Source organism: Camelina sativa, chromosome 18 (genome assembly GCF_000633955.1).
Source record: "Camelina sativa cultivar DH55 chromosome 18, Cs, whole genome shotgun sequence".
Lineage (NCBI taxonomy): Eukaryota > Viridiplantae > Streptophyta > Magnoliopsida > Brassicales > Brassicaceae > Camelina > Camelina sativa.
In genome coordinates, this window is record NC_025702.1 from 990,913 (window position 1) to 1,017,047 (window position 26,135).

Consider the following 26,135-nt stretch of genomic DNA (forward strand, 5'->3'; position numbering starts at 1 on the left):
TGTTTTCGTAGTTTTGAAGAAAAAAAATGTATTTTCAATGATGAAAAGATTAGAGATGAACTCCAACAATATTTTTTTTTATTAATATAGTCTCTCCACATATTTTGGATGCGATTAGAAAGACAATACCATAAACTTTTGATGCAATGAGAATAATTAGAGATGAATTCCAACAAGAATACAAATTTAAGAATAGGCAATTTTTAGTTTATATCATTATTAATTTATGATACTGATGTGATCATATTTTTACATAGTATTTCCAAAAAAATATTGTCTAATTATGTCATTTTTAAGCCTGTCTAACTTGGCACCAAAAATAATTATTAATTTATTAAAAGTATCAATTTAAAGAGTATTAATTTATAGTTTTAAAGTACCAAAATCACATAAATGGAGAATTGTGAAATAGACCTGATCTTTCTCATAAATCTGTTTCTATGTAGTCTACACATACAACTAGAGGAGGTGTCTCTTTTTAGAAAGAGAATTGGGTTTCTACAACAACAAAAAAAAATGCCACTTAAAAGGAAAAAATAAACTTTTTTTTGTTATATTTACATCATAAGAGCAAAAGAAGAATGTAACAAGAAGATTAAAAGTGTGTGCACAGAGATGTACACAAAGAATCAAAGATTTGGTAAATCCTAAAAAGAGACCAATAGTGTTGGTTGGTTGGTTGGCTTGGCTGGTTAATGCTTTTTCCTTCTTTTGTCTGTTGCTTCTTCTTCTTTCTCCCATGATTAAAAAAAAATAATACTAAAAATCAGATACTGAATATTTTGCTTTTGATTCCCTTTTCTTTTTTTTTTTTCTTTTTTTTTCCCTGTATTGTTAGAGATCAGCCATTTTAAAAGAATTGTAGTTAGGAGGAAATTTGAAGCTGCCACGTTACGGCTTTATTAGCCCTTTCACTTTCAGACGTTTAAAGCCACCAAAATGATTCTCCATCTTTTTCTTCTGCATCTTCACGCCACTTGGCTGTGTTTCTTTCCTGTTTGAAATTACTAACACTTCTTCTTCTTCTTCTTCTTCTTCTTGCCTACTGATACTACTGCTACTGCTATATCTTCCTTCGTGGTGATGCGATTTCTTCAGTCTCTTAAGTTCCTAATAAACACGAAATTCTCAGGGTTTTATAATATATACGAAACGAATATTCTGTAAAAGATGTGAATTTATGTGGCTTTCTCTCAGTACCTGATGATGGTCGGTATCTATTGCGTCGAGAACAACTGTTCTGTTCTCAAACTTTAACGAAGAACGGCGTTTGACTCTGAAACTCTCGGAATCAGAACCATCACTTTCCTCATCCTCAACTAGTCGTTCATCTTGAACTGCAGGGAAGAACCGAGTTTTTTTGTTACTGCTGCATGCTACATCTTCTGAGAGCTTTGAATCACTACTGCTGCTACAGTTAGCTCGTCTATTTACCTGCTTTTCAAAGAAAACAGAACTCAAATAATAAGAAAAAAGACTGTTTGATAAAGTTTGCGGCAGGTTCGTGGTCAGAAACTTACGTAATCAGAGCATTCATAATCATTAGCAACTGAGGAGATACATGAAGCGTTTGCTTCACAGCTCATGACAGGATTTCCATATTGCAATTGGTCATCAGATATCATCTCTCCCTCGATATTGAAATCAAAGTATATAGTGGAATACGGTGAATATCCCTCTTCTTTCGCAGCTGCAAGTGCGATTGATGATGGATACATATATAAATCTTCATCATTTGTAGTCACATCTGAAAGTCCATCTTCTTTCTCAAACTTCTTTGCAGCAGCTTCCAGGACTTCAATGTTATCCCTCAAGAAAAGAGTTCGCATTGTCCCGCATGGAAGGTCAAGCTTTTTAATATCTAGACAATGATACACGATAACGCCGTCAATTAGAAAACAATTGTGAAGAATGTGTATGGATGGAGAGAGAGCAGATTAAAAGGTTTACCATGACGGAGACAGACGGGATGTGAGTAACAATCACAGTTGATAAATGCCAAATAGCAATCCCGTTTACACAAACTGCAGACGATGGTTCCATACGTATTAGAAACAAGGCCTGTGCATAATCCTGACTTCATTAAAGACCATCGAGCGAGATGAAGAAAACGAATCAGGTGTACAAACGCAGTCTTGATGCTTCGTTGTCCTGACAATTCCGTAGGTGTAAAATCCAGATTCTCGGATTTGGAACTTGAGTTTAAGAGCATTGCTTCTTTACAAATCAATTCTTCATGAGGAAGCAATGGTACTCTGTTAAGATGAGCATAGCGGCAACTAGCAATAGCTCCAAAAGGAAACCAGTCACCCATCGCAAAGTTCACTGCCTCGCCACAATTAAAACCTACAAGAATTTTTCACACAACCCCAGTTTCAGTTGGATATAATAACACAATCTCCGACCCAAAAAAAAATGTAGATTCATACGAAAAATGTTATACCGTGGCTGAAACCAGCATGATAAGCCCTAGGGAATGTGACGACGAATTCTCCAGGTTTCTGTACAGCCTTGTACACAGGCACATTATGATCCAACAGAATCTTTGGTGGGAATATAGTTGTCTTCCCTAGAAGTACGTCAAAGGCTCCATCTTCTCCATTAGTAGATAGAATATCATCATTGTACACGCACTCTTTAACTACCTTTTCAAATTTTAGAGCTGCAGAACCTGGAACCCCATACCAAGTTTTTGATGCTCCACAATGTTGGTAGTTAATGCTGCGTTTGGAAAGAAGTTAGGGAAAAGGAAATTAAGATACTTTCGATTGCTCACATTTAGTAACCTGTATACTCGAACCAAATTTTAACACTAATTACCTGTACAAATAATGGTCCTCCACATGCCAGGCAAACATACTAAACAGCATTCCAATGTAAAGCATGGGTTCAGTAACTCCCTGAAACAAGCAAAGCCAAGTTAGAAGATGATAAGCAGAAACTACTTATATGATCTTAAGACAAATTATAACTGTGCTACTTGTCACATACCGGAATGGATAATTCAAGAAGGCGCAGAGTAGACTTTGGCAGCCTTGAAACTTTCTGAAAATAGAGACAAAAAAGACATTAACTACCAAATTTTAAAACCAAGCATATGACTTCCTTAATGTTTAACCAAAAAAAAAAGGAGAAAGCTCAAGTTGAAGTAAAACAATACATTTAAGTTCCATTTGCTGCTTCCTAGTGGGTCACCTGGTGCAGATGAAAATGCGCTACCATCTACATCACACGCATACTCAACTGTTTCAGTCTTGCCACACGCAATTTCCTTCCAGAATTCTTTCTCCAAGAATGAGTCGGGCAAAGAGCCACCACTGCAATATCTACGTGCAAATACCTTGTTCGCCATCCTCTCATAATCGCGAAATGTGTAGGTCCTGAGTAGTTTACAAATAATTAAATACCACTAAAAGGTGAAGAAGTAGAGAGACAATGTTCAGAATTTAAAACAAACCTCCCACTCATGAAGAATGTAACTTTATCCTCAGAATCCCACTCAGCAAGACGAAGGGGTTGTACTCTGGTAGTGAATTTAAAGTTTGATTTCTCTTTCGTCAACACAGCGCCTGCAGGAACTGTTGCTGTCAACGGAGATACGATCTTGCAGATACCTGCAAAAGAAAAGAGGCATAGTAAAAGATCGGACAAATTAACATAGTGAGATTAATTACAGTTAAGTGTTGATAAAGGGATAAATTGAGGAGCATAGGTCTACTCCCGGTTATGAGGTTAATGAGATTAATAAATGAAGAGATAAATTACTGCATTTATCCTTTGCATATTGAGATATTTGTTTTACCATATTTTGAAGCTTCTGGGAATATCTTCTGCAAATAAGTCAAAGGATCCTCAAACTCCTCCTTTGTTGGTCTGTAGACAGGACATTCTGGAAGCCTCTCGGTCCATTTTAGATCATCAGTCTCAATCTTCTCCACTTTTCCCTTCAACAAACCACTTTTACCAGTAGATGCCCCATTCACTTTAGATAACGTGTCACTAGAAGTGACCCGTAATCTCATTCCACATGATGCAGAAGTTGGTCTCAAAGCATCACCTCCCCTTCTAGCCACTGTACTGAAGCTTACTGTTTCATTAACAGAGTCTGATCTCATTTTTTGAAGCCTTTTACGTTTCAGATATTCTAACCCATCCTTGGTTTCTTTCGACAAACAGATCCTCCTTTCCGCCTGAAAAACCCAAGCAAGTGTCAGCAAACATTATCAACATACACATTAAAAGTTTAAGGTACTATACAAACACATAAACTGAGTCATGGATACACAATAAGTCAACCATTCACACTTAAACCATTATAACTCCAAAATATGATAACTCCACAAAAAGGTTAAGACACATGAAAGTGAACACAGAAAATAGAATCAGTCAACACCTAGACGTTTCAAAAGGCATATACGCATTTTTACTTCCAAGTACCGCCTTATCTCTTTGACCAATACCCTACAAAGTCAAAGAATGTGACCATTTCTAAATTCAACACCCTCGAAGAACGCGAGTCAGAGACCATCGACATCTAGCTCTACAAACGCACAATCATATGACCCTAAGTGAAGATTCGTCGCCTTTTCAACAGAGCTCAAATCTCTCAAGTTCACACGTGGGATAAAATTAGCATGTAACAAATTTGTGAGATTCTCAATAAACGATCAAACTAGGAAGCAGAGATGAGAAAGACGAAACAATTCAAGGGAAAAAAAAAACCACCGGAATCTCCATAAAATTGGAGTAATGTAAAAGATCTGATCCAGCGAAACCGTAAACAACACACAATTCACCAAGAAATTGAAGCAAACAACAAAATTCACAACGAGAGAAAAGAAAAAACAAATTGATCAAATACAAGAGAGGGAGAAATCATCTCACCATAGCATTCCGCAATCTGAATCTATAGGTCTCCGTCTTCCTCAACCGAATCAAAGTTATAAAACCAACCAGAACAAGCAACGAACCAAAGAACAGAGACGAAACCCTAGATCAAGATCTCGACCAGCGAAGTCAATACAAAGCCTGGCATGCAAACAAATTAAACCACATTCTACGAAAACACCGCGTAACGAGCCAGGGACCGAGTCAAACGCGGAGATCCGAATCACCGCGTCGCCGAGTCAAAACGAACATTCAAAAAAAAAAAATCCACAATACACAACACCACCACCAGAGTACGATTGCGATGAAGAGAAAACGAAAGGCTATGAACGGAACGGAGAAACGGAAACAGGCCGGAGAAATCGGTTGTTTTTTGTAAAATTCCCCGGCGGTAGAGGAGAGAGAAACTGTAGAGATGCTAAAAAGAGGACCCGAAAGAGAGGAAGAATCTTGGAAAACCGGAAAAAATTGTTAGGAAAGTATAATGTATAGTTTTATACTCCAAAACGTGTATACTTTAGTGGCCACCGTAATTTTAATTTTCCTTTTTTAATAATAAATAAACAAAAGCCTTTCCTAATTATATAAAATGGAAATAAAAATATTGGTGGATATCGGGAAGGTTCCCAAATCCTTCACAAGCTATAAAAATCAATTAGGTATTTAATGAACGCTCATTGCGTTTTGCTGCGATTGGTGCGGTTGTATTCAAATTTTAAATCACTGTTTTGAGAAAATTTTATGCTTCATAAAAAAAAAAAACAGAAAAGGTTTCAGTATCAATTTTAATTTGAAAAACGTACGTTTTTTATCTTTTAGAAAAACTATAACAAAATAGTTTTGATGATTTTGGTCCAATTATTTTATTAAAAAGTTATAAACCATTTAAAATGTTAAATATATGGAATATGATTATTATTATTATTAGTGTTAATCCATTATACATTACATAAAGATTAACTTTATCCTTATTATTATAGGGATTGATATTCAATTATAGTTTTAAAAGTGAATTTTCTAGATTTTACAATCTTTAAATTTTAAAAACTATCTTTATAAGATTTCATTTATGTAAATTTTTAAAAATTTGCAGTATATCTTGGATATGGATTATAATGATTTGCTAATGGATTATATAAGTATAAAAAAGGTATTAGCTAATTAATATATGGATGCAGCTAATCAACTCCATTATCAGTCAACCTTTTTTCGCTTTTTTATACTTGTACCAATCAGCTTTATATTAACAATTTTATAAGACCAAATGCCTAATAAAGAAAAGAAATAAGATTCCCAACAAATAGAAAAAAAAAGAATTTTTTTAAAAAGGAACTATAAGTGTGAAGGAAAGTGGTGGTTGTTAGGTGGTTCAACCAAACGCTGCCAACCCTTTAAAACGGCGTTTTCACTCATCTTGCGTTTTCCTTCAACAGTAAATTATCGTCATTACAGAGGGTATTTAAGTCATTTAAATAGCAGAAAGCCGAAACGTGGTGACACTTCTGTACTGTCTCTCTACACGTGGCAGGTGCATTGGGAAGACAATTGTTTTTCTTGGTTACTGTTACTGTGGGTGGTGGTGGTGGTGAGGTCACCGGAATGACCGGTTCCCGGTTAAAGTTATTATCCCAACCGAAACCCATTGGTCCATTGTTTAATTTCACTTTTTTTGTTTTTTTCGTTTTCTTTTTTTTTTAAATAAACTGTGATGAGTTAGGTTTGGTTATAATGATTAGTTTTGTGAAGTCAGCGAAAACGAAAGCTATACCGATATGGCTCGGCTTCATTAACCGATTTCAATCCTCCGGTTTAGCTACTCTATAACCGGTTCTGCTAGGATATTTTTTTAGCTTTCCAAATCTGTGTAGTGGTTAAGAATATTCGACTAGACCCACCCAAAAAATATTCACTTGTTGGTGTTGTTATAAGTTTTAAAACCTATTTGAATGACATGACAATAAATAACTTGGACGTTTTTTTAATGCCTTTTTTGTTTTGTTTTATTTGACCTTCTATTGTTCACAACATACAATATTATATTGCATAATCTCATTAATATTATCACTTGCATTTGACATAATATTAATGAAATTAATTTGTATTTTATTTTCTAACAGATTGTCCAGATTATTATAATTAAATTACTATTTTATTTTATTTTATAGTTTTCTTTCTATATTCTCTGAAATATCTTATTCCCTTTAACGACAAAACGATAGTACATTTGAACGTTGAAAAAATATATGTCACTCTCGTCTAAGTCTTCGTTAATTATCCAACTTTGATTTGGAGATCAAACATATACTCATTTCATAGACTATTTTAATATATTTGATTTGTGCACAAAATGATATATTACATATCTTGCTCACATAGTAATATTGTATTCAATATGACATCATCTATGAATTTATGGTTAATTATTATGGACCAGCCGATGTTAAAGGTCATGTTGTTTTACCAATCAACTAAGGAATAAATCACCAACTATATTGGTAATATTAAGCTTGTACGTGGTATATAATATATATGTTTCCTGCCAAGTGCTTGATATTTTTTATTTGGTGACTCTATATATTAATGCAATAGATATCCAGTCGGAAACAATATATCATAGATGTGCATTATCCAGTTAGGAAGTGGTAACTTAGATAATATTATTTATAAGAATTAAATGTTTTCGATTTGGAATCTTTGAGATATGGGTTGTGACATGTGTACATAAAATAAGTTGTGAATTAGTCAATGGGACCAATAGATGGACCGTAAACTATACGTCATATTAGTTTTGTAGTTATTGATGTATCCAAGTGTCATGTTTATAAGCCATATTAACGAAGGTGATATGGGAGAAACTCATTACGACTTCAAACATACGAAATATCCAATTAACAGCTAATAAGGATCGGATGATGCGGAGACATGGACATTCTGGCCTCAAGTCAACCTTCTGACCAATCACACCCTTTTGCCATTTAGATCATTTAGAAAACACTACTCCTATAGGCTAGAGTATAAACATGTATGCGTTTACACTTAACACGGATAATTATGCATAACAATTACTTGCTGATCAACAACAACAACAACAACGACAAAAAATAAAGCAATAACATGCAAGTATGAAGTATGGAACTTACGTTAGTTTTAAATGTATTTTTTTTGCAATTCTAATAGAGGATGTACTACTGGACCAACAACATATATATATATATATATATATATAGTGGTAGCAACGACCAACCTATTTTTTGTTGTTATGGGTTTTTTATGACCACGTCATCAGAAGTTTTTTTAAAATATTTACTTATTTGGTTTTCTTTTTCTTTTTTGTGAAAAATTGGAGTTTCCCAGATTTTATTTATATATAAAAAAAACAATTAAACATGCCTTGGACCGGCAGATCCAATAATATCACTTGGAACATAATCAAAAGCATTAAATTTCTAACGGCAAAAAGTTGTATACTTTCACTGTTCACTCCTAATTTGTCTATAAATTACTTAAGTTTTATATATACACGTAGAAATTCCAGATTATCATATCTTTTGATGGAAAACTATGGCAGTGGATAAAAATCACTTATCTTTATCTTATGTGTTCCAATTTCCAACCATTATTTATAAATCTACTTCTAACTCCATATACGTAATTATCCGTTTCCAAACTAAATATTTATTTATTTGATTTAGGAGAGATAGTATAAAATATATTTACAAATATGCATAATTCTGATTGTGCTATCATAACTTAGACAAATTTGATATCATTAGCTCTCTAAAATTATAATCTAAATGTGTATATTCATGTACTATTATTACTTCAGAATAAAAAACAAGAATATTAAAGAAATTAAATGCTGGCGATGGTAATCCAGTTTAACTGATTCTAGACTTTAATTCCAAAAATGAGTACATGAGAGAGACTGTGTACTTGTAATCAAATGGTACTTTTACGGATGCACGAATCGAGAAATAGTTAGAAGTAATGACGGCACTAACATTTGAACTCAAAATAAAAAAATTACGGGTCAAACTCAAAACTCTGAACAACTTCTTCTTACTTAAAGAAACAAAACATGGTAATTACTACAAGTGTGTTTGCATCTTTCCGCAATTTTGTCTGTTGCTTTCGGAATTTAAAGAGACAATGACCAACCGTATCTTTTTTCTAATTTTAGTTGACCGACTTTTCTCCTAATCCTATATTTGTTTGACCAAGTCTTATTCAGTTTTATTTCCATCACGTTTGTTTTTAAACCTAGTCTAAGTAGTAGTTTACCACCATTTTTTTTTCTTCTAGATTTAAAATTACAACACATAGTAAAGGTTATGATTGTAGCTGGAAAGAAACTATATTCCCAAGCACAATTTGAATAAATCTACGACAAAGAACAACTCCAAAAATGATTATGAATTAGTAGTGTTTAATAATATTGAGAAATACCCTAAAATAGCAATAGAACAAGTTTGATAGACAATTATAGCATACATTCCATAAATTTTCAAAAATAGTACAATTTAACACATTAAATTATTTAAAATTAATTTTTAGAATTTTGTTTTTTATGTTTGGGTTTTCAATTTCACATTTAGGGTATAGTTTTGAAAGGTAGGGTTTAGTATTTTGAATTTAGGATTTAATTTTAAAAGATTAATTGGTGCTATTTTGGAATTTTAGAGATGTTGTGCTAAAAAACTTTTTTTTTTGCTATTTTTGAGAATCTCACTTTAATATTTTCAAAAACTATATTTCACTCGAATTACATCTTTCTAAAAGTGAAAAAAGATACTACGAAATATGGATTTTTTGAATTAAGATTCTCATCTAACCAAAATATTTCGAGAAAAAAAAACAAAATAGAAACTGAATCAATTCTATAATAAACAAAATTCATGAATTGTAGTTAGACAGAAACTATCAAGTAGATTCGATTCTTATGCTTTACGTTTAGACGTGAAAAATAACATAAAAAGGAACAGCCGACGTCGAATAATGTTATTGTTAAACTGCCGCCATTTTTCCCGCGTTTACACACTGTTGATTTTACAACAAACAAATGAATGACGAACAAAAAAGATTTAATTAGATAAGATAACAAATAAATGGTGAATATTGGACAATAAAGAAAACGAGAGGTCACAAAAAATAGTACACTGTGTTGTGTTCATGACGGCCGCACCACCACATACCTTATTCTTATCATTTATTAAAACTCTTATAGTTTCTGTACCAAACTATCGAAGTTTAATGTTATTTTTTTTGTCAAGATATTAACATATTTGAGTCCATCCAACAAATTCATTAGTCGATTCATAATAATGAATCATGCATGACCTATTGATTTGTTCAAGGAATTTTCATTTTTTTTTTGAATATTAACATTTGTAAGATTGTTATTGCAGCCAACGAAATTTTACTCTATAAATCAGAAAAAGTATAAAGCTTGTTGCAACAAATATGTTACTCTTATTTGCCAATCCAAAAAAGCCAAATAGTTGTATATTGAGGTTTCATTAGGAGATAAATTCATTAATTTATTCTCTAGTAAAATATACTAACATTGATTCTGTATATGTTTACAAGATATGCCATACCATTTGTTGTAAATATGTAGTATTTATTTTTGATAAATTTTGGTGTAAATATTTCTACTAAGATTTGTAATAAGTTTGAAAAAATGTTAATTAGGTTGCTAGTCATCAGAAACACTGAACTCGTACACATTTCAGCAAAAGCAAATTCATTATTACAAATATCAAATCCATCGTCTTTGCTACAAGAGACAAAATGTTTCTAACGTGTCTTATGAGAACACTGTTATAAGAAAATTATGATATACTTGGAAGGCCACATATCTCTACTTGTTAGGCTAAAGACATACCAAACCTTTTCAATCGCCACAAAGCAAAAAGAAAAAATGAAATTTATTTTATCTATGCCTTCTTTTTTTTTTGAAAAAATATGTCAATCTTGATTGGTCAGAATGATCAAATGCGGAAATTTAGGGAAATATGTTCGTATCACAACTTTTCTTTCATGTTCTTTAATAAAAAGCATTTAAGAGAAAAGCCCAAAATCAATTTGCAGTATTTGGGCCTAAACGGCACAGTCGTTCTATTAAAATTATTAGGCAGGCTTCCCCGCTGGATACATGCATACGATATATATATATATATATATATATATATATATATATATATATATNTATATATATATATATATTTTTGTTAAAACATGCATAGGATATTTTTGAGGGAAGAATGAAGATCTCCATAATTCGAAGTCATGAGCGATAAATCAAACTTGCCACATGCAGACATGCTGACATGCATGCGATGCGAGTAGATGGTGAGTTGAAACCACGTCCATAAACAAATCGAGAAGATGGTGACTTTGATAACAGAAAGGCTAGCTTTGGCAAGGAAGACTATAAGCTTTATATATAAGAAAAAGGAAAAAGAAATACGTACTATAAATTCCATTTTGCTGGTGTAAAAAAACTTAGGAGTATTACCAAAAGAGGTGTATCCTGAAAGAATAATGTACGCCAAGGTTGTTCTATTGGATAGTTTGAACGTTCTAGTCGATATATCATAAGCAAATCTTTACGACCATTCATATTAACTTAGCGAAATTAATGATTGTAATCCAATATATAGCCAGTGGTGTGTTGGTAATCGATCCTACATATCGATTTATATACTGGATTCATTTTGTAGCCACCATTTGTAAATTCTAATATCAAAGTTTATATTTATTTATTATCCGAATATCTCTCCATACAAAAAAATGAAAAAAAAAAAAACATTTATCATCATATTGGCCAAATCACATGAACGTTCTATGTAAACACATGGGATTTGCACAACCCAGTAACCACAAAAGAACAAAAATCGAATTGCAGTACACATATAACTCCAAAATCCATTATTCATTTACGGTTTAGATTTAAGTTGTAAGCTCGTCTTTCTCCACTCAATTAATATTTTTTGCATGCATGTTGCATGTAACTTGATATTTCTTGACAGGTTGTAAGAACAATCATTCCAAATCTTATTAAATATCCATCGTATCAAAGGAACGAACAATATATTATCGAATTAATTCATTTCGTTGCCACTCGTCAATTTGTAATATTAAAACACACAAGCCAATCTCGATCTTCACCTATAAAAACCCTAAGACTATCTCTTCATTCTTCACAAAACACATCACAAGCTTGATAAAGAAAGAAAGGTTTTAAGGGTTTTCTTGTACCTTTTAAAGTATTCTTATTGAAACTTTGCTTTTTCATCAATGGCTTATTCTAAGATTGCTCTACTCCTCCTCTTCAATGTCATCTTCTTCACTTTAGTCAGCTCGACTTCCGTCCCTTGTCCACCACCACCGTCCAAGAGCTACCCCAAGAAGCCCTCACCATCGTCTCCCCACAAAGCCACATGTAAAGACGCTCTTAAACTCCAGGTATGTGCTAATGTGTTGGATTTGGTAAAGGTTTCTCTACCACCAACGTCCCAGTGTTGCGCTCTCATCGATGGTCTAGTTGATCTTGAAGCCGCCGTCTGTCTTTGCACCGCCCTAAAGGCTAATCTTCTTGGTATCAACCTTAATGTTCCCATTTCATTGAGTCTTGTCCTAAACCATTGTGGCAAGAAGGTTCCATCTGGTTTCCAATGTGCCTAGAGATTACACATTTCAAACTGAGTTTCTTATCATAACTTCATTTGTTTCTTGTTTTAAAAATCCTCTTTTGATTCTATCATTATCTGTTGTTGTAATTTGTTACAAGTTTTATCAATGAAATAACAATCGCATTCGATCTCTTATTCTATTTTTTTTTAATTTGACCAACTAGGCATAAAAATAAATCTAAACCTAGGGCTTTTCTTTATCTAAATTTTAAATTATATTGGAACAATTTAATCATGGAAGTCTATCACTATCGCCAAAATATTAACAATTTAAGTATGCTAATTCTTAAGCCGCATGATTTCTTTTTTTTTGAATTTTTGAATGTTTGAAGGGTACGTCACAATAGTATTATAGGTTAAGAAGTGTTTGACAAAAAAAAGAAAAAAAAAAAAAAAAAAAAAAAAAAAAAAAGCGAAAGNAAGCTAAAAGTGTTATACTGGATTCTACCAAAAAAAAAGTGTTATACTGGAAGCTGTCCCATTCAATCTTTTATACAGTAAAAAAGAAAAAGAAAATAAAAATTGACGTATGAAAAAAGTCTCAAACATAACCTTCAATTTGATTATGAAGACTATTGGAAGATATGGAAGATATACTTGCTATTATGTTGTATTGTGAATATATTCTCCATTTAGAAATTAGGAAGTTATACATCTTGCTCCCCAAACTTAGTAATTCTGTTTCTCTCTTGTATATATACGTGATGTAATGGTTTGAGATCAATAACACAAACATTTAGAATATTTAGCAATCTCTAGTTTTACATGGTATGAGAGCTAAAAGCTTAAAAAGCTTTTTTTTCTTTGTTCTCTCTGTTTTTCTTTCGTTTCTCTTCTTTTTGGTTTCTCTGTTTCGTTTGTTTCAATTATTACGATGGCTGAAGATAAAGCTCTCGTTAAGGCCTCTAACTCTAACAATGTCACGCCGTACACCTTGTCCTCGTCGGACAATCCTAGTTCTATGATCTCTTCGGTCGTGTTGACGGGAGAAAATTATGCAGAGTGGACAACCGAGATGTTCAACGCTCTCCGTGCCAAGAGGAAGATTGGGTTTATCGATGGGTCAATCCACAAACCTAAAGAAGACAATTCGGAGATGGAATCTTGGACAAGCGTGAACTCGATGGTTATCAGATGGTTGCGCACTTCAATTTTCCCTCGTGTTAGGTCAACTGTGTCGTTTATTGATGATGCTGCAGAATTGTGGGAAAGTTTGAAGACCCATTTCTCCGTTGGAAACAAGGTTCGAATTCACCAGCTCATGTGTCAGCTGGGTTCGTATAAACAAGAAGGACAATCCATCATGGACTACTATGGACGTCTTGTGAACTTGTGGGACGAACTTCAACGGTATCATCAACTCCCGGTGTGTACTTGCGGAGCAGCAACCAAAATCGCACAAGATCGTGAGGAGGAGAAAGTTCACTAGTTTGCTATGGGACTTGATGAGTCTCATTTTGGGAACGTAATTTGCCAAATTGTTGATGCTGATCCTCTACCTGATTTGGCACAAGCTTATGCCAAAGCTATTCGAGAAGAGCAACGCCTTGCTGCAAAGAAGAAGGAACAATAATACAATGCAGTAGGGTTTACTACTCGACGAGATTCAGTGCAACAAGAGTCGGTTTCTCCAATAGTTGGAAACGAGGGTGAAGTTTATGGGTTTGCGACTCGATCTGGGTTTTTGCAGAACAACAACAACAAGAACAGAGACCGTAACTTACTATGTTCTAATTGTGGAAGATCAGGTCACGAGAAGGAGTTTTGTTGGGAGATCGTCGGATATCCAGAGTGGTGGACCGATCGAAACAGAAGAGGACGTGTATCCAGTCGTGGTGGTCGTGGAAGAGCTGGTCGGTCTAATTTTCCAAGACGTGGGCGTGGTTATGCACAGCTGCACATGCTACAAGCCCTCATGCCTCAACGTATCCAAGTTTCACTCCAACAGTGGCAAGCCATAAGTAAGATGGCATTGGAGAAAACAAGTGCCAGTCCGGACAAACTCTCTGGTAAGATACACGAGGAATTAATCCTTGACACTGGAGCCTCTCATCACATGACTGGAAATATTAACTTGTTGGTCGCTGTTGTATCAACTCCTCTTTGCTCTGTTGGGTTTGCTAATGGAAGTAACACGATCTCGAAAAGCATGGGCGTACTTCATGTTTCGGATCATATTACTCTCCATAACGTTTTATATGTTCCAAATCTCAATTGTTCACTTATCTCCATTTCTAAATTGCTCAAGCAAACCAGTGGTATTGCCTTGTTTACTGATACACTTTGTGTTTTACAGGACCGTTTTTCGAAGATTCTGATTGGAGCCGGAGCAGAACGTGATGGAGTATACTATGTGACGGATGTGGCTGATGTGCAAGTTAACAAGGTTGGAGTGAAGTGTGACTCGACATTGTGGCATCGTCGGCTAGGACATCCTGCATTTTCAGTTCTTTCTACTTTACCTATAATTTATGGTGTTTCTGATTTAGCTAGTCCTAGTTCTTGTGACGTTTGTTTTCGGGCTAAGCAAACAAGAGAAGTTTTTTATGATAGTTCTAATAAAGCAAAGAATTGTTTTCATTGATTCATATTGATGTTTGGGGTTCGTACCATGTTTCGGCTTCATGTGGGGCTGTATATTTTTTGATAATTGTAGATGATTTCTCTAGGGCAAATATGTTGTTAGAGAAATCAGAAGTTCGTCAAGTACTTGGAAATTTTTGCGCATATGCTGAAAGACAGTTTGACAAGCCAGTACGCATGGTGCGTAGTGATAACGGTACTGAATTTATGTGTCTTACAAAGTTTTTTCAGAACAAAGGGATTGTTCACCAAACATCGTGTGTTGCCACTCCACCACAAAATGAGCGTGTTGAAAGGAAGCATCGTCATATTTTGAACGTTGCTCGCTCTCTTCTTTTACAAGCTAGCTTGCCGGTTTCGTTTTGGGGAGAGGCTATTTTAACGGCCACATATCTCATTAACCACACTCCTACTAAGGTCCTCCACAACCAGATTCCATATGAACTCCTTTACAGTGAAAAGCCTTTGCTTGATCACATCAAAGTTTTTGGTTCATCTTGTTATACTCACCGACGTGATCGTGATAAAGATAAGTTTGGAGAGAGAAGTCGTCGTTGTATTTTTGTGGGTTATCCGTTTGGGAAAAAAGGTTGGAAGGTCTTTGATCTCAACACCGAAGAATTCTTGGTCTCCCGTGATGTGGTTTTTCAAGAAGATGAGTTTCCTTGGGCTACAAGGTATAGTGATTCAGGAACGATGCCAATGGTATCTCCTAGTGATAATTTTGATGATGATTGGATGTTTCCTGTATCCCCTGCGCATGATGACAAGGGGAGTAATGGTGCTATTGGTAATGATCTTGTCACGCCTGATTCCTCGATACTGACCTCCGTGACGTCTACTTCACATGTTGATGATGTTTCTCCTAACCCAGCTTCTGCTGGGCCTATTTCGCATGAAACAAATGATTCTCCTGTGGTTACAAAGGATGTATCTCCTTCTACTGCTCATGATGGTGTGTTGCCAGATAGTAGTAATGAGTTGGGTAAAGGAAAACGCCAAAAACTTCCGTCAGTTTGCTTGCAAGGTTATGTAACTTACTCTACACGCTGCACAGAAGAACCCCATCATGATTCACCCGACTTCACCTCAGCTTTTTCGTCTGCGGTCCAAGGTACACACACTCCTTATCCTTTGACAAATTATATATGTGATGATAATTTCTCACCCGCTCATAGAGCATTTTTGGCAGCGGTGGTTAGTGATGTTGAGCCAACTTCGTTTAAACAAGCCATGCAAGATCCTCGTTGGACTAATGCTTGTGGTACTGAGATTACAGCTATGGAAGCAAATCGTACTTGGAGCGTCGTTGATTTACCTCCTGGCAAAGAAGCTATTGATAATAAATGGGTCTTTAAAATAAAGTATAATGTTGATGGCTCCTTAGAACATTACAAAGCGAGGTTAGTTGCTTGTGGAAATCGAGAGGTCGAGGGTGAAGATTACAATGAGACATTTGCTCTGGTTGTTAAAATGACTACCGTTCAAAGTTTACTATGTATCGTTGCTGCTAAGAATTGGGAAGCTTACCAGAAGGATGTACACAATGCGTTTCTGCATGGTGATCTAGAAGAAGAAGTTTATATGAAGTTACCTGTCGGATTTCGTCATTCTGCTCCCAATAAAGTTTGTCGCCTTCACAAGTCTTTGTACAGTATTAAGCAAGCCCCGCGTTGCTGGTTTGCTAAGCTTACTCATGCCTTGACGAAGTTTGGTTTTGTTTAGTCATACGAGAATTATTCACTTTTCACGTACTCGAAGGGTGATATTGAGCTTCGAGTCCTTATTTATGTCGATGATTTGTTGATCTGTGGAAATCACTCACATATGATTAAGCGATTCAAGGAGTATTTGGGACGCTGTTTTCACATGAAAGATTTAGGTAAGGTAAAGTATTTTCTTGGAATTGAGATTGCTCGCAGTCCTGAAGGTATCTACATGTCTCAACGAAAGTATGTTCTTGATATTGTTTCTGAAGTTGGCCTACTAGGGTGTGAACCCTCTCCCATACCGATGGAACAAAATCTCAAGTTGGGTTTGAGCAAAAGTGATTTTCTTCCCAATCCGGAAGTGTATAGGCGTTTGGTAGGTCGTCTGATTTATCTTCTTACAACACATCCGGAATTGTCATATTCAGTTCAACATCTGTCCCAGTTCATGAAAACGCCGAGAATTGATCATATGGAAGCTGCATTGCGTGTTGTGAGATACTTAAAGGGTACTCCGGGTCAAGGCATCCTCGCGTATTGTGATTCGGACCATAACTCGTGTCCGCTTACACGTCGTTCGTTGAGTGGTTATGTTATGTTTCTCAGTGGATCTCCTATCTCTTGGAAGACTAAGAAGCAAGATAAGGTGTCCCACTCATCGGCTGAAGCTGAGTATCGCTCCATGAGAAATGCTTTGACAGAGGTGTTATGGCTTCAGAAATTGTTTGTTGATTTGGGTTGTTCTCCAACAAAGCCAGTTCGTTTGTTTTGTGATAGTGAAGCTGCTATTCATATATCGTCTAATTCGGTGTTTCATGAGCGCACTAAACATATTGAATCTGATTGCCATGCAGTTAGAGATGTGGTACAAGATGGGACACTCACAATGGTTCATATTGGTACCCATGATCAGATTGCGGATATTTTCACCAAGGCATTCGAACGTGTTCGGTTTGAAAAACTATCATCCAAGTTGGGCATTTGTGATCTTCATGCTCCAACTTGAGGGGGAGTATTGGAAGATATGGAAGATATACTTGCTATTATGTTGTATTGTGAATATATTCTCCATCTAGAAATTAGGATGTTATACATGTTGCTCCCCAAGCTTAGTATATTCTCTTTCTCTCTTGTATATATACGTGATGTAATGGTTTGAGATCAATAACACAAACATTCAGAATATTTAGCAATCTCTAGTTTTACAAAGACTGTCCCATTTTAAATTTATATACTTCTATTAAAGTTTTCTAATATCACTATATAAATTTAACTTAGAATGAAAATATAAAGCAAGAGCAGAATGGTAGTAAAAGAAACATATCAAACCAGCTTTTTAGTGAAAGCCAAGGAACCGGAAAGTGTTTTGGATCAACCTAGTTCGATCGCATATAACTGTTTTTTAAAGTTACATCCTTTTAAATTAAAAAACGAAACATATTTTCTCAAGATAAAATATTTATATCTTGTGTACATTTGCGCAGTTCTGAGATAGTTTTACCTCAAATACAACGTGGAAGGATCAATAATGGGGGCCATAATTAAACTTACGTCATAGCCTCTCTCCCTTTCACTCTAAAATTGAAGCACTAGTTTGGACTTTGGACCATGACGAGTATGTTCGCTCAACCAAAAATGGAGATAATTTTAGAGACAAACTGTTCTGATTTGGTGAAAATAAAATTTAGGAAAACTTTTGAGAGAAGCAAGATAACCCGTACTATGCAGTACAGGGAAATATTTACGTAAACTTTGATTTATTAGTTACAAAATAATAGTATTATCTTTATTTGATTTATTCTACGTATTTTATAATTTATAAATTTAATTTCCTTAGTTTCATATTCCGGTTTTGACTGTAGTCGGTACAATAAACTTAACGACTTACCATTATTAGGTTTTGGGTATAATTGCTTAAATTTTATAGAATTGATAGAATCAAGAAAACCCTTAGTTACTCGTGATCCGTTTTACAATTTGTAGCAGTATTGAGACAACGTAAAAATATGAATTAAAGTGCAAGAAAATTATATGAGTGGGAGGAGGTAGAATGGAGTATAACAAAATATTTTTGTTACTAAAACTCATCGATCTCAGTGCAAAATCATAAAACTTGAATATTTATAAGTATCAAATAATTTAACCTGTAAATATATATATATATATACATATGTTTTGAATAGTATGACAGGATAATATATTACTTATCCTACGATAGAAAATTTAGTTGATTTGTTAATCATCTCATTATATTAAATAACATATATCAAAATTTTGAATTAATTTGTTAATGAGATAAATCTTTTAGAAAATAAGATCATCAATTGTAAAAAAATTGCTAAAAAAAATTGTAACCCGCACTTTTTAGATAGTGGAGGTTTAATAGTTTTCCGCGGATAAATATTTTTATTTTTATTTCGAATGATCAAAATAATTATTTAAGGAAAATAATATTATGATTGATCATAATTCTTATTTACGATTTTCTAGTAAAAACATTTGTGTAGTTGTGTTTAAAAAATTAAGGTTAAAATTATGTGTAAGAAAGATTGGATTTCTAGTTATTCAAGTATCATATGTTATAATCTAATATTAATTTTATGAATAATTGTTTTATTGATACTATTAACGAAAGTAGGTTTTTATTTTATTTTAATTGATAATCTAGATAGTTAGCACATGGAAATATATGTGCTATACGTTTTATAATCTTTTACATTACTTTTACTTAGTTTCATACTTTGATTTCAACCCGTTTTGGACAAGATACAATGTTCAAATCCGTGAATCATATAAATTTGGTAAAATCCTAAAAAAAAAAAAAAACATGTATTGAAGTGGTCATGTTTAGAAATTTAGATTTAACTTTTATATTTATTTTTAGTTATATATATATTATATTAAATAAAATATAATATTTGTGATTTATTAGATTTTAGTATAATGTCTCTCCGTCGATGTGCTGTGTAAAAAAATATTTAATATATTAGATATAATATTTTCTATTTTAAAAATATAAGTAATGTTGTATCTTATTTTTTAAATATGTATGTCATTATTAAACGATTTAGAGATGCATATATTTAATCTTAGTTTTATAAATAAAATTAAGTTTTGTAGTTGTTCTAAATAGTTTATTATTGTTTTCTAAGATTTCTGAAATAATAAATGATATCTGTTAAAATAATTTCATTAAATAATTTCAAAAATATTGGGCTATAAAAAAATAAAATCATTTTATAAGATTTTTATTTTTCTAAAATATTGTTGTTAAAATATTTATAATATATTACGTAAATATTTATTGTTCAAGATTTTTTTTCTGATTTTATAAGATATGTTGAGTTGAAAAATAAAAAGAAAATAATTAATAAACACTAAAAAATAACTATATTAATATTTATGTGAATTTGTTTTCTTTTAATAACTATATTATCAAAAATTCTGTTTTCTGGTTACAACAAATCAATATTAATATGAGCTTATTATATTTGGTAATTAAATACAGTTGCATTTTGTGTAATATACCACATGGAGTAGGGTTATTTGTTTAAAAAGTTGCTTAAATAATATAATAGAAATTCATATTTATTCTCTTGTAGATTATATTACATGTTAGATAATATGGCACATAATGCTCGAACATATCCACATCAAACTTTTCGTAGACACCGTCCCTCTACTATATTTCCAAACTTTTCTAGTTATTTATAATCCGTAGACAAAGAATAAAACTTATTTTAACTACATAGTGAGATAAACCATAGCGTTGTTAGTCGATTTACTCTTAGCCACCCTTATTCTCTATTGCAAAATCACATGGGTTGTGCATAACCACAAAATAACAATGGTCGAATTCCAGTACACATATAAATCAGAATATCGTTTCTTGAATTGTTTACGGTTTAAATTAAGTTCTATAAGCTTGTCATTGTCAACTTAATTAGTTAAATTCTTTTATTCTTAATTTTTGCATGTTGTGTGTAACAACTCAATATACCTTGACAGCTTGTGAGATTTCATTCTACTTCGAATGATATTCTATCACATGAAAATTATTTTATCCAATAGTTGTCATTTTGTAATTTAAAACACAACTAAAAACCCCTAACCCCCTACATCTACTGATTTACATACGTCATACAACACATCACAACATTGATAAAATGATAGTTTTAAGGTTTAATTTTTCCTTATAACTCTAAAAGACAAAGTCCTTTTAATTTTACTTCTTTAAAGATTGACCAATTCTACTTGAATAGCTAATAAACAGACCAAACCTTTTCCGCCTCAGTAACCCACACGAAAAGAGAAAAAAAAAAATGAAAGCTAAAACTAAATTTATAGTAAAATGGTCTAAATAATAAAAAAAAATGTTCTAAATAAATCAACATTGTTATTTCGGAAAAATAGTTAATATCAGTTCAAAGCTCTCTCATTCCAGATTTAACAACCGTTGATAATTGACAACCCTCTCTTTCGGGTTACAAGTCTTATATATATATATATAATATATATCAACTCATATAATGAAAATTGCATGTTACATATGCAAAGATCCAAATATCGTCGTGACGGTTTGTAAGATCAATTAATTCATAATTATATTTTAAATAATCCCTCACATGAACTTTTCATTGAGATTTTGTCATTTAGTTGCCACTCGTCGATTTGTAATTATTAAAAACACATAGACCAATCATAATCTTCACCTATAAAAACCCTATCACTATCTTTATATTTTTCACACAACACATCACAAGCTTGATAAAGAGAGAGTTTTAAAGGGTTTTCTTATACCTTATTTAAACTTTACTTCTTTATCAATGGCTTATTCTAAGATTGCTCTACTCCTCCTCTTCAATGTCATCTTCTTCACTTTGGTCAGCTCGACTTCTGTCCCTTGTCCACCACCACCGTCCGAGAGCTACAACAAGAAGCCCGTACCATCGTCTCCTTACCACAAAGCCACATGTAAAGACGCACTTAAACTCCAGGTATGTGCTAATGTGTTGGATTTAGTTAAGGTTTCTCTACCACCAACGTCCCAATGTTGCGCTCTCATCAATGGTCTAGTTGATCTTGAAGCCGCCGTCTGTCTTTGTACTGCCCTAAAAGCTAATCTTCTTGGTATCAACCTTAATGTTCCCATTTCATTGAGTCTTGTTCTAAACCATTGTGGCAAGAAGGTTCCATCTGGTTTCCAATGTGCCTAGAGATTACACATTTCAAAATTGAGATTCTTATCATAACTTTATTTGTTTCTTGTTTTAATTTAAACGTCTTCTTTTGACTCCATCATTATCTGATGTTGTAATTTGTTACATGTTTTATCAATGGAATAAGGTATTTTCGTTCAATCGTACGTATTCACTTCTCTTTTTTTTTTTCTTGACTAATGGATATATGCAAGCTTATAATGTCTAGAATAATACATGTCGTATGCATTATAACATCATACCATGGAACTTAAATTTGAAGACCAACTACATAAACATAAACCTGATCACCTAGGACTTCAAAACAGAAAAAATTGCTAGCGCTATTGGAACAAATTTTTAGTATTTTCTTTGCCTCTCAGGGGAACAAATATAATCATGGAAGCCGGCTCTCGCCAGATATTAACAATTTAAATATGCTAATTTTTAAGCTGCATGATTTTTTTTTCTTTTTTAATTAAAAGAAACTATACAGTCTATACCCATCAAAAGGGTCTATCCCAAAAGTATTCATAAGTTCATTACTGCTACAGAAAAGAAAAGAAGAAGCTAAAAGTGTTGATTATCCCATGCATTTCAATATTTAAATAATCAGTAAACGGCCAAAGAATGAAAACGTAAGAGAAAAAGAAGAAATGAAGCCAAATATTTCAAGCATGAAGAAAGTCTCAAACATAACCTTTAATTTTAGTTTTTTTCTTTCTTGAAATCGAAGTTGTTAATTTAAATAGAAAGGCTGTCCCAGTTCAATCTCTTATTTTTAATATTGTTAGTTACTCTATAAATCTAAATTAGTATAAAAGAAATAGAGCATATATAATGGTAGTAAAAGAAACATAACAAACCAGCTTTTTAGTGCGAGCCAAGAAACCTGAAAGTGACCAACCTATATAATTCGATCGCATATAACTGATTTTCAAAATTTCATCCTTTAAAATAAAAAACAAACATATTTCTCATGATAAATATATTTATATTTATAACAATTACTGTATGTATGTTATAAATTATTATCGAAAAACCATCTGACAACAATGTATTTTTCGTCGATTATAGTACATTCAAAAGGTGAAAAAGTTTTTAATAATTTGGATAGAAATCTGCAAGATATTTAGAAACAAGATAAAATTGAGGCTCAATCGTGGTTGTTAGCTCAAACTACTAATCATAATTGGGAACCATTTGGTTATAAAAAACTGGATTATTGGCTACATGTTTAATCTAGCCTTTTTTGTTTGGTTATATCTTTTAAGAATCGATGGTTTTGTAGATTGACTTTGGAAGGACATAGACATTTGCTCAGTTCTGATGAGATGGTTTTTACCTCAAAGACAACGTGGAAGGTTCAATGATGGGTGGCATAAATTTACGTTAGAGCCTCACTCCCCGTTTGAACAAAAGAAAAAAAAAACCTTACTCCCCTTCACTCTAAACTTGAAACGCTAATTTGTGTACGCTCTCGCTCAACAAAAAAATAGAGATAGTTTTGGCGACATACTGTTTTAATTTCGTAAAAATGATATATGCATCAGCAAAATAACCTATTTCTCCATATACATGAATTTTGAAAGGAGCAAGATATTTTTTTTTTAGCTCATATCTATTTTATTCTCTTGTAATTTAAATTATAACGTCCATAATATAGCACATATATAATTCTGGAACATGATTCAGTTCAAACTTCTTATAGACATTTTTCCTCCAGCAGAATTCCATACTTTTCTAGTTATTTATAATCGGTAGAGAAACAAAACTGTTTTAATTACATAGTGAGATAAACCATCATAATCCAAAGTATATGGTGCAAATGGTTGTATAAGGTTGAATGGTAAAAAGTGAATTAAATATTTGTTTTAACTCTTTCAACTTATTAATTTAGTGCAACCATTTTGCACTCCTAGTGTTGTTAGTCGAACTACATTGAACAATTTTACTCTCAGCCACCCTGATTCTCTATTGCTAAATCATATGGTTTTGATTTGAAAAACATAACAAGATCATCGAATTCCAGTACACATATAAATCAGAATATCACTACAAATAAGATGGCGGCTGTTATGACAGAGGCACAAGAGGGTGAGAACCACGTTGTCCCTACACGGCAAACGGTTGGCAATAGTGAGGATACTGCGACTGTTGGTGTACAGGATGGTACGGAGGTAGTGGGGAACGATTGGAAGACACCAACAAAAAGTATTCGTAGTCCGGGAAGGTTACAAACTAAAAGTGATCAGGAGATTTCGACTGTGTCAAATAGTTTCCCCTGTCTTAGTGACAAGGATGAGCTAGGGGAAGAGACTGAGGCAGCTGGGTCGGATACGAACCAATTGGAGAACCGAACTTTGGAGAAGAATGTTAAGTTGTTTGTGGAGCAGACGAATAAGAAGCCTACTGCGGATTGCACTAGTGGTCCTCAGGAAGCTGAAGTGATAATTAGACCTTCGCTACCGCGTGCTTCCAAAGACGGACACAAGTTTCTATCAAAAGATGGTCAGCAAAGCTCTAGGATCTTGCCTCCTAGTACAATGCAAACACGTCAGATCCCAAGAAACCTCTGATGTCTGGCTTCTTTTGGAACATCAGGGGGTTTAACAACAAAGAAAAGCACACTGTGGTCCGCGAGTGGATAAACCAAGGTCGTTTTGATTTTGGATGTTTACTTGAAACAAAGGTAAAGGAGAAAAGAGTTGATCGAGTGTTTCGATCGGTCTTTGCTGGATGGTCTCTACTCTCGAACTATGATGAGCATCGTTTGGGCTGTATCTGGTTAGTTTGGAGGGATAACGTACGGGTAACTCTGGTATATAAGACTTCGCAGCTAATCACGGTTTCTATACATATTGAGGGGCAGGAGGAAGAATTTTTTGCCACTTTTGTTTATGCTGCAAATCTTGTTGCAGATAGGATATCTCTCTGGCAAGATCTCCGGTATCATCATGACTCACCAATGTTTAAGAAAAAAGTTTGGATTATATGAGGTGATTTCAATGAGGTGTTGGAGGGAGGTGATCACTCTTTGTTCACTTCATCTCCGACTATCTCTCCTGGTATGCGTGATTTTTCAGGATCTGGTTTGTCATTGTGAGCTCACAGATATGAATTATCAGGGTCAGAAATTTACTTGGTGCAATAAAAGGCAGGATGGGGTATTCTGCAATAAATTGGATAGGGTGCTGATTAGCAAGTCATGGTTGCACCAATACAATCAGTCTTACTCTGTTTTTGAATCAGGGGGTTGTTCGGATCATATGCGATGCAGATTCTATATTTCGAAGGAAGAAAGGCGGGTCAAAAGGCCTTTTAAATTTGTGAATGCAACAACTACTCACCCTAACTACCATACTCTACTAGCGGAGAGATGGACAAAATCTCCACCACTCTTCCACTCTACATCTGCAATGCATAGGTTCTCAAAGCAATTAAAGGGTCTGAAACCGCTACTGAGGTCCATGGGGAAACAACTGGTTGGCCATATTACCATCCGTACGAAGGAAGCCTATAAGCGTTTATGTGAGTTACAGAGGCATACAATGGCGCATCCCTCACCACAGGCGGTTAGTGCTGAGACTGACGCATATGCAAAAATGGCAAAGACTATCGGACATTGAGGAAAGTTATCTAAAGCAAAAGGCAAAGCTCCATTGGCTGAAAGTGGGTGATCAGAATAATAAAGCTTTTCACATTTCTGCAACACTGAGGGAACAAAAGAATACTATAAGAGAAATTCTTTGTGATGATGGGAGATTGGTTGATAAACTAGATCATATCAAACTGGAAGCGGAGCAATATTTCAAGGAATTTCTCACCCTGCAACCTGCAAATTTAGAGACTTGGTCTCGTGAAGAACTGGAGGGGATCTTGGGGTTCAAATGTGGTGAAAGTGATAAGCAACTTCTGACTCATGATGTCACTAACGAGGAGGTTCAGAGAGTATTATTTGCGATGCCATCAAGTAAATCGCCAGGTCCTGATGGTTTCACCACATAATTTTTTAAGGAGTCCTGGTCTATTGTGGGAGAGGATTTCTTAGTAGCGGTCCAATC

At 33.9% G+C, this 26,135-nt stretch overlaps 3 protein-coding genes across 4 annotated transcripts; 2 read left to right on the forward strand and 1 right to left on the reverse strand.

Annotated features, from left to right (window-relative positions):
• On the reverse strand, nucleotides 510–5,374 carry LOC104760209 (lysine-specific demethylase JMJ706-like). 2 transcript variants are annotated; one of them, XM_010483096.2, is made up of 11 exons: nucleotides 4,885–5,374; nucleotides 3,803–4,190; nucleotides 3,458–3,614; nucleotides 3,161–3,380; nucleotides 2,992–3,045; nucleotides 2,821–2,900; nucleotides 2,444–2,721; nucleotides 1,951–2,346; nucleotides 1,521–1,861; nucleotides 1,201–1,437; nucleotides 510–1,110 (listed from the first exon to the last, which is right to left on the reverse strand). In XM_010483096.2, exons 1-11 carry the CDS (start codon nucleotides 4,885–4,887, stop codon nucleotides 892–894), a joined length of 2,373 nt encoding a protein of 790 aa, XP_010481398.1. In that variant the 5' UTR covers nucleotides 4,888–5,374; the 3' UTR covers nucleotides 510–891. The 2 variants fall into 2 exon arrangements, with proteins under 2 accessions (XP_010481398.1, XP_010481399.1); XM_010483097.2 differs by having other exon boundaries at nucleotides 892–1,110; nucleotides 1,201–1,434; nucleotides 4,885–5,373.
• LOC109130568 (14 kDa proline-rich protein DC2.15-like) lies at nucleotides 12,098–12,716 on the forward strand. Its single transcript, XM_019240254.1, has one exon. It carries the CDS (start codon nucleotides 12,187–12,189, stop codon nucleotides 12,571–12,573), a length of 387 nt encoding a protein of 128 aa, XP_019095799.1. The 5' UTR covers nucleotides 12,098–12,186; the 3' UTR covers nucleotides 12,574–12,716.
• LOC109130566 (14 kDa proline-rich protein DC2.15-like) lies at nucleotides 21,628–22,233 on the forward strand. Its single transcript, XM_019240252.1, has one exon. It carries the CDS (start codon nucleotides 21,700–21,702, stop codon nucleotides 22,087–22,089), a length of 390 nt encoding a protein of 129 aa, XP_019095797.1. The 5' UTR covers nucleotides 21,628–21,699; the 3' UTR covers nucleotides 22,090–22,233.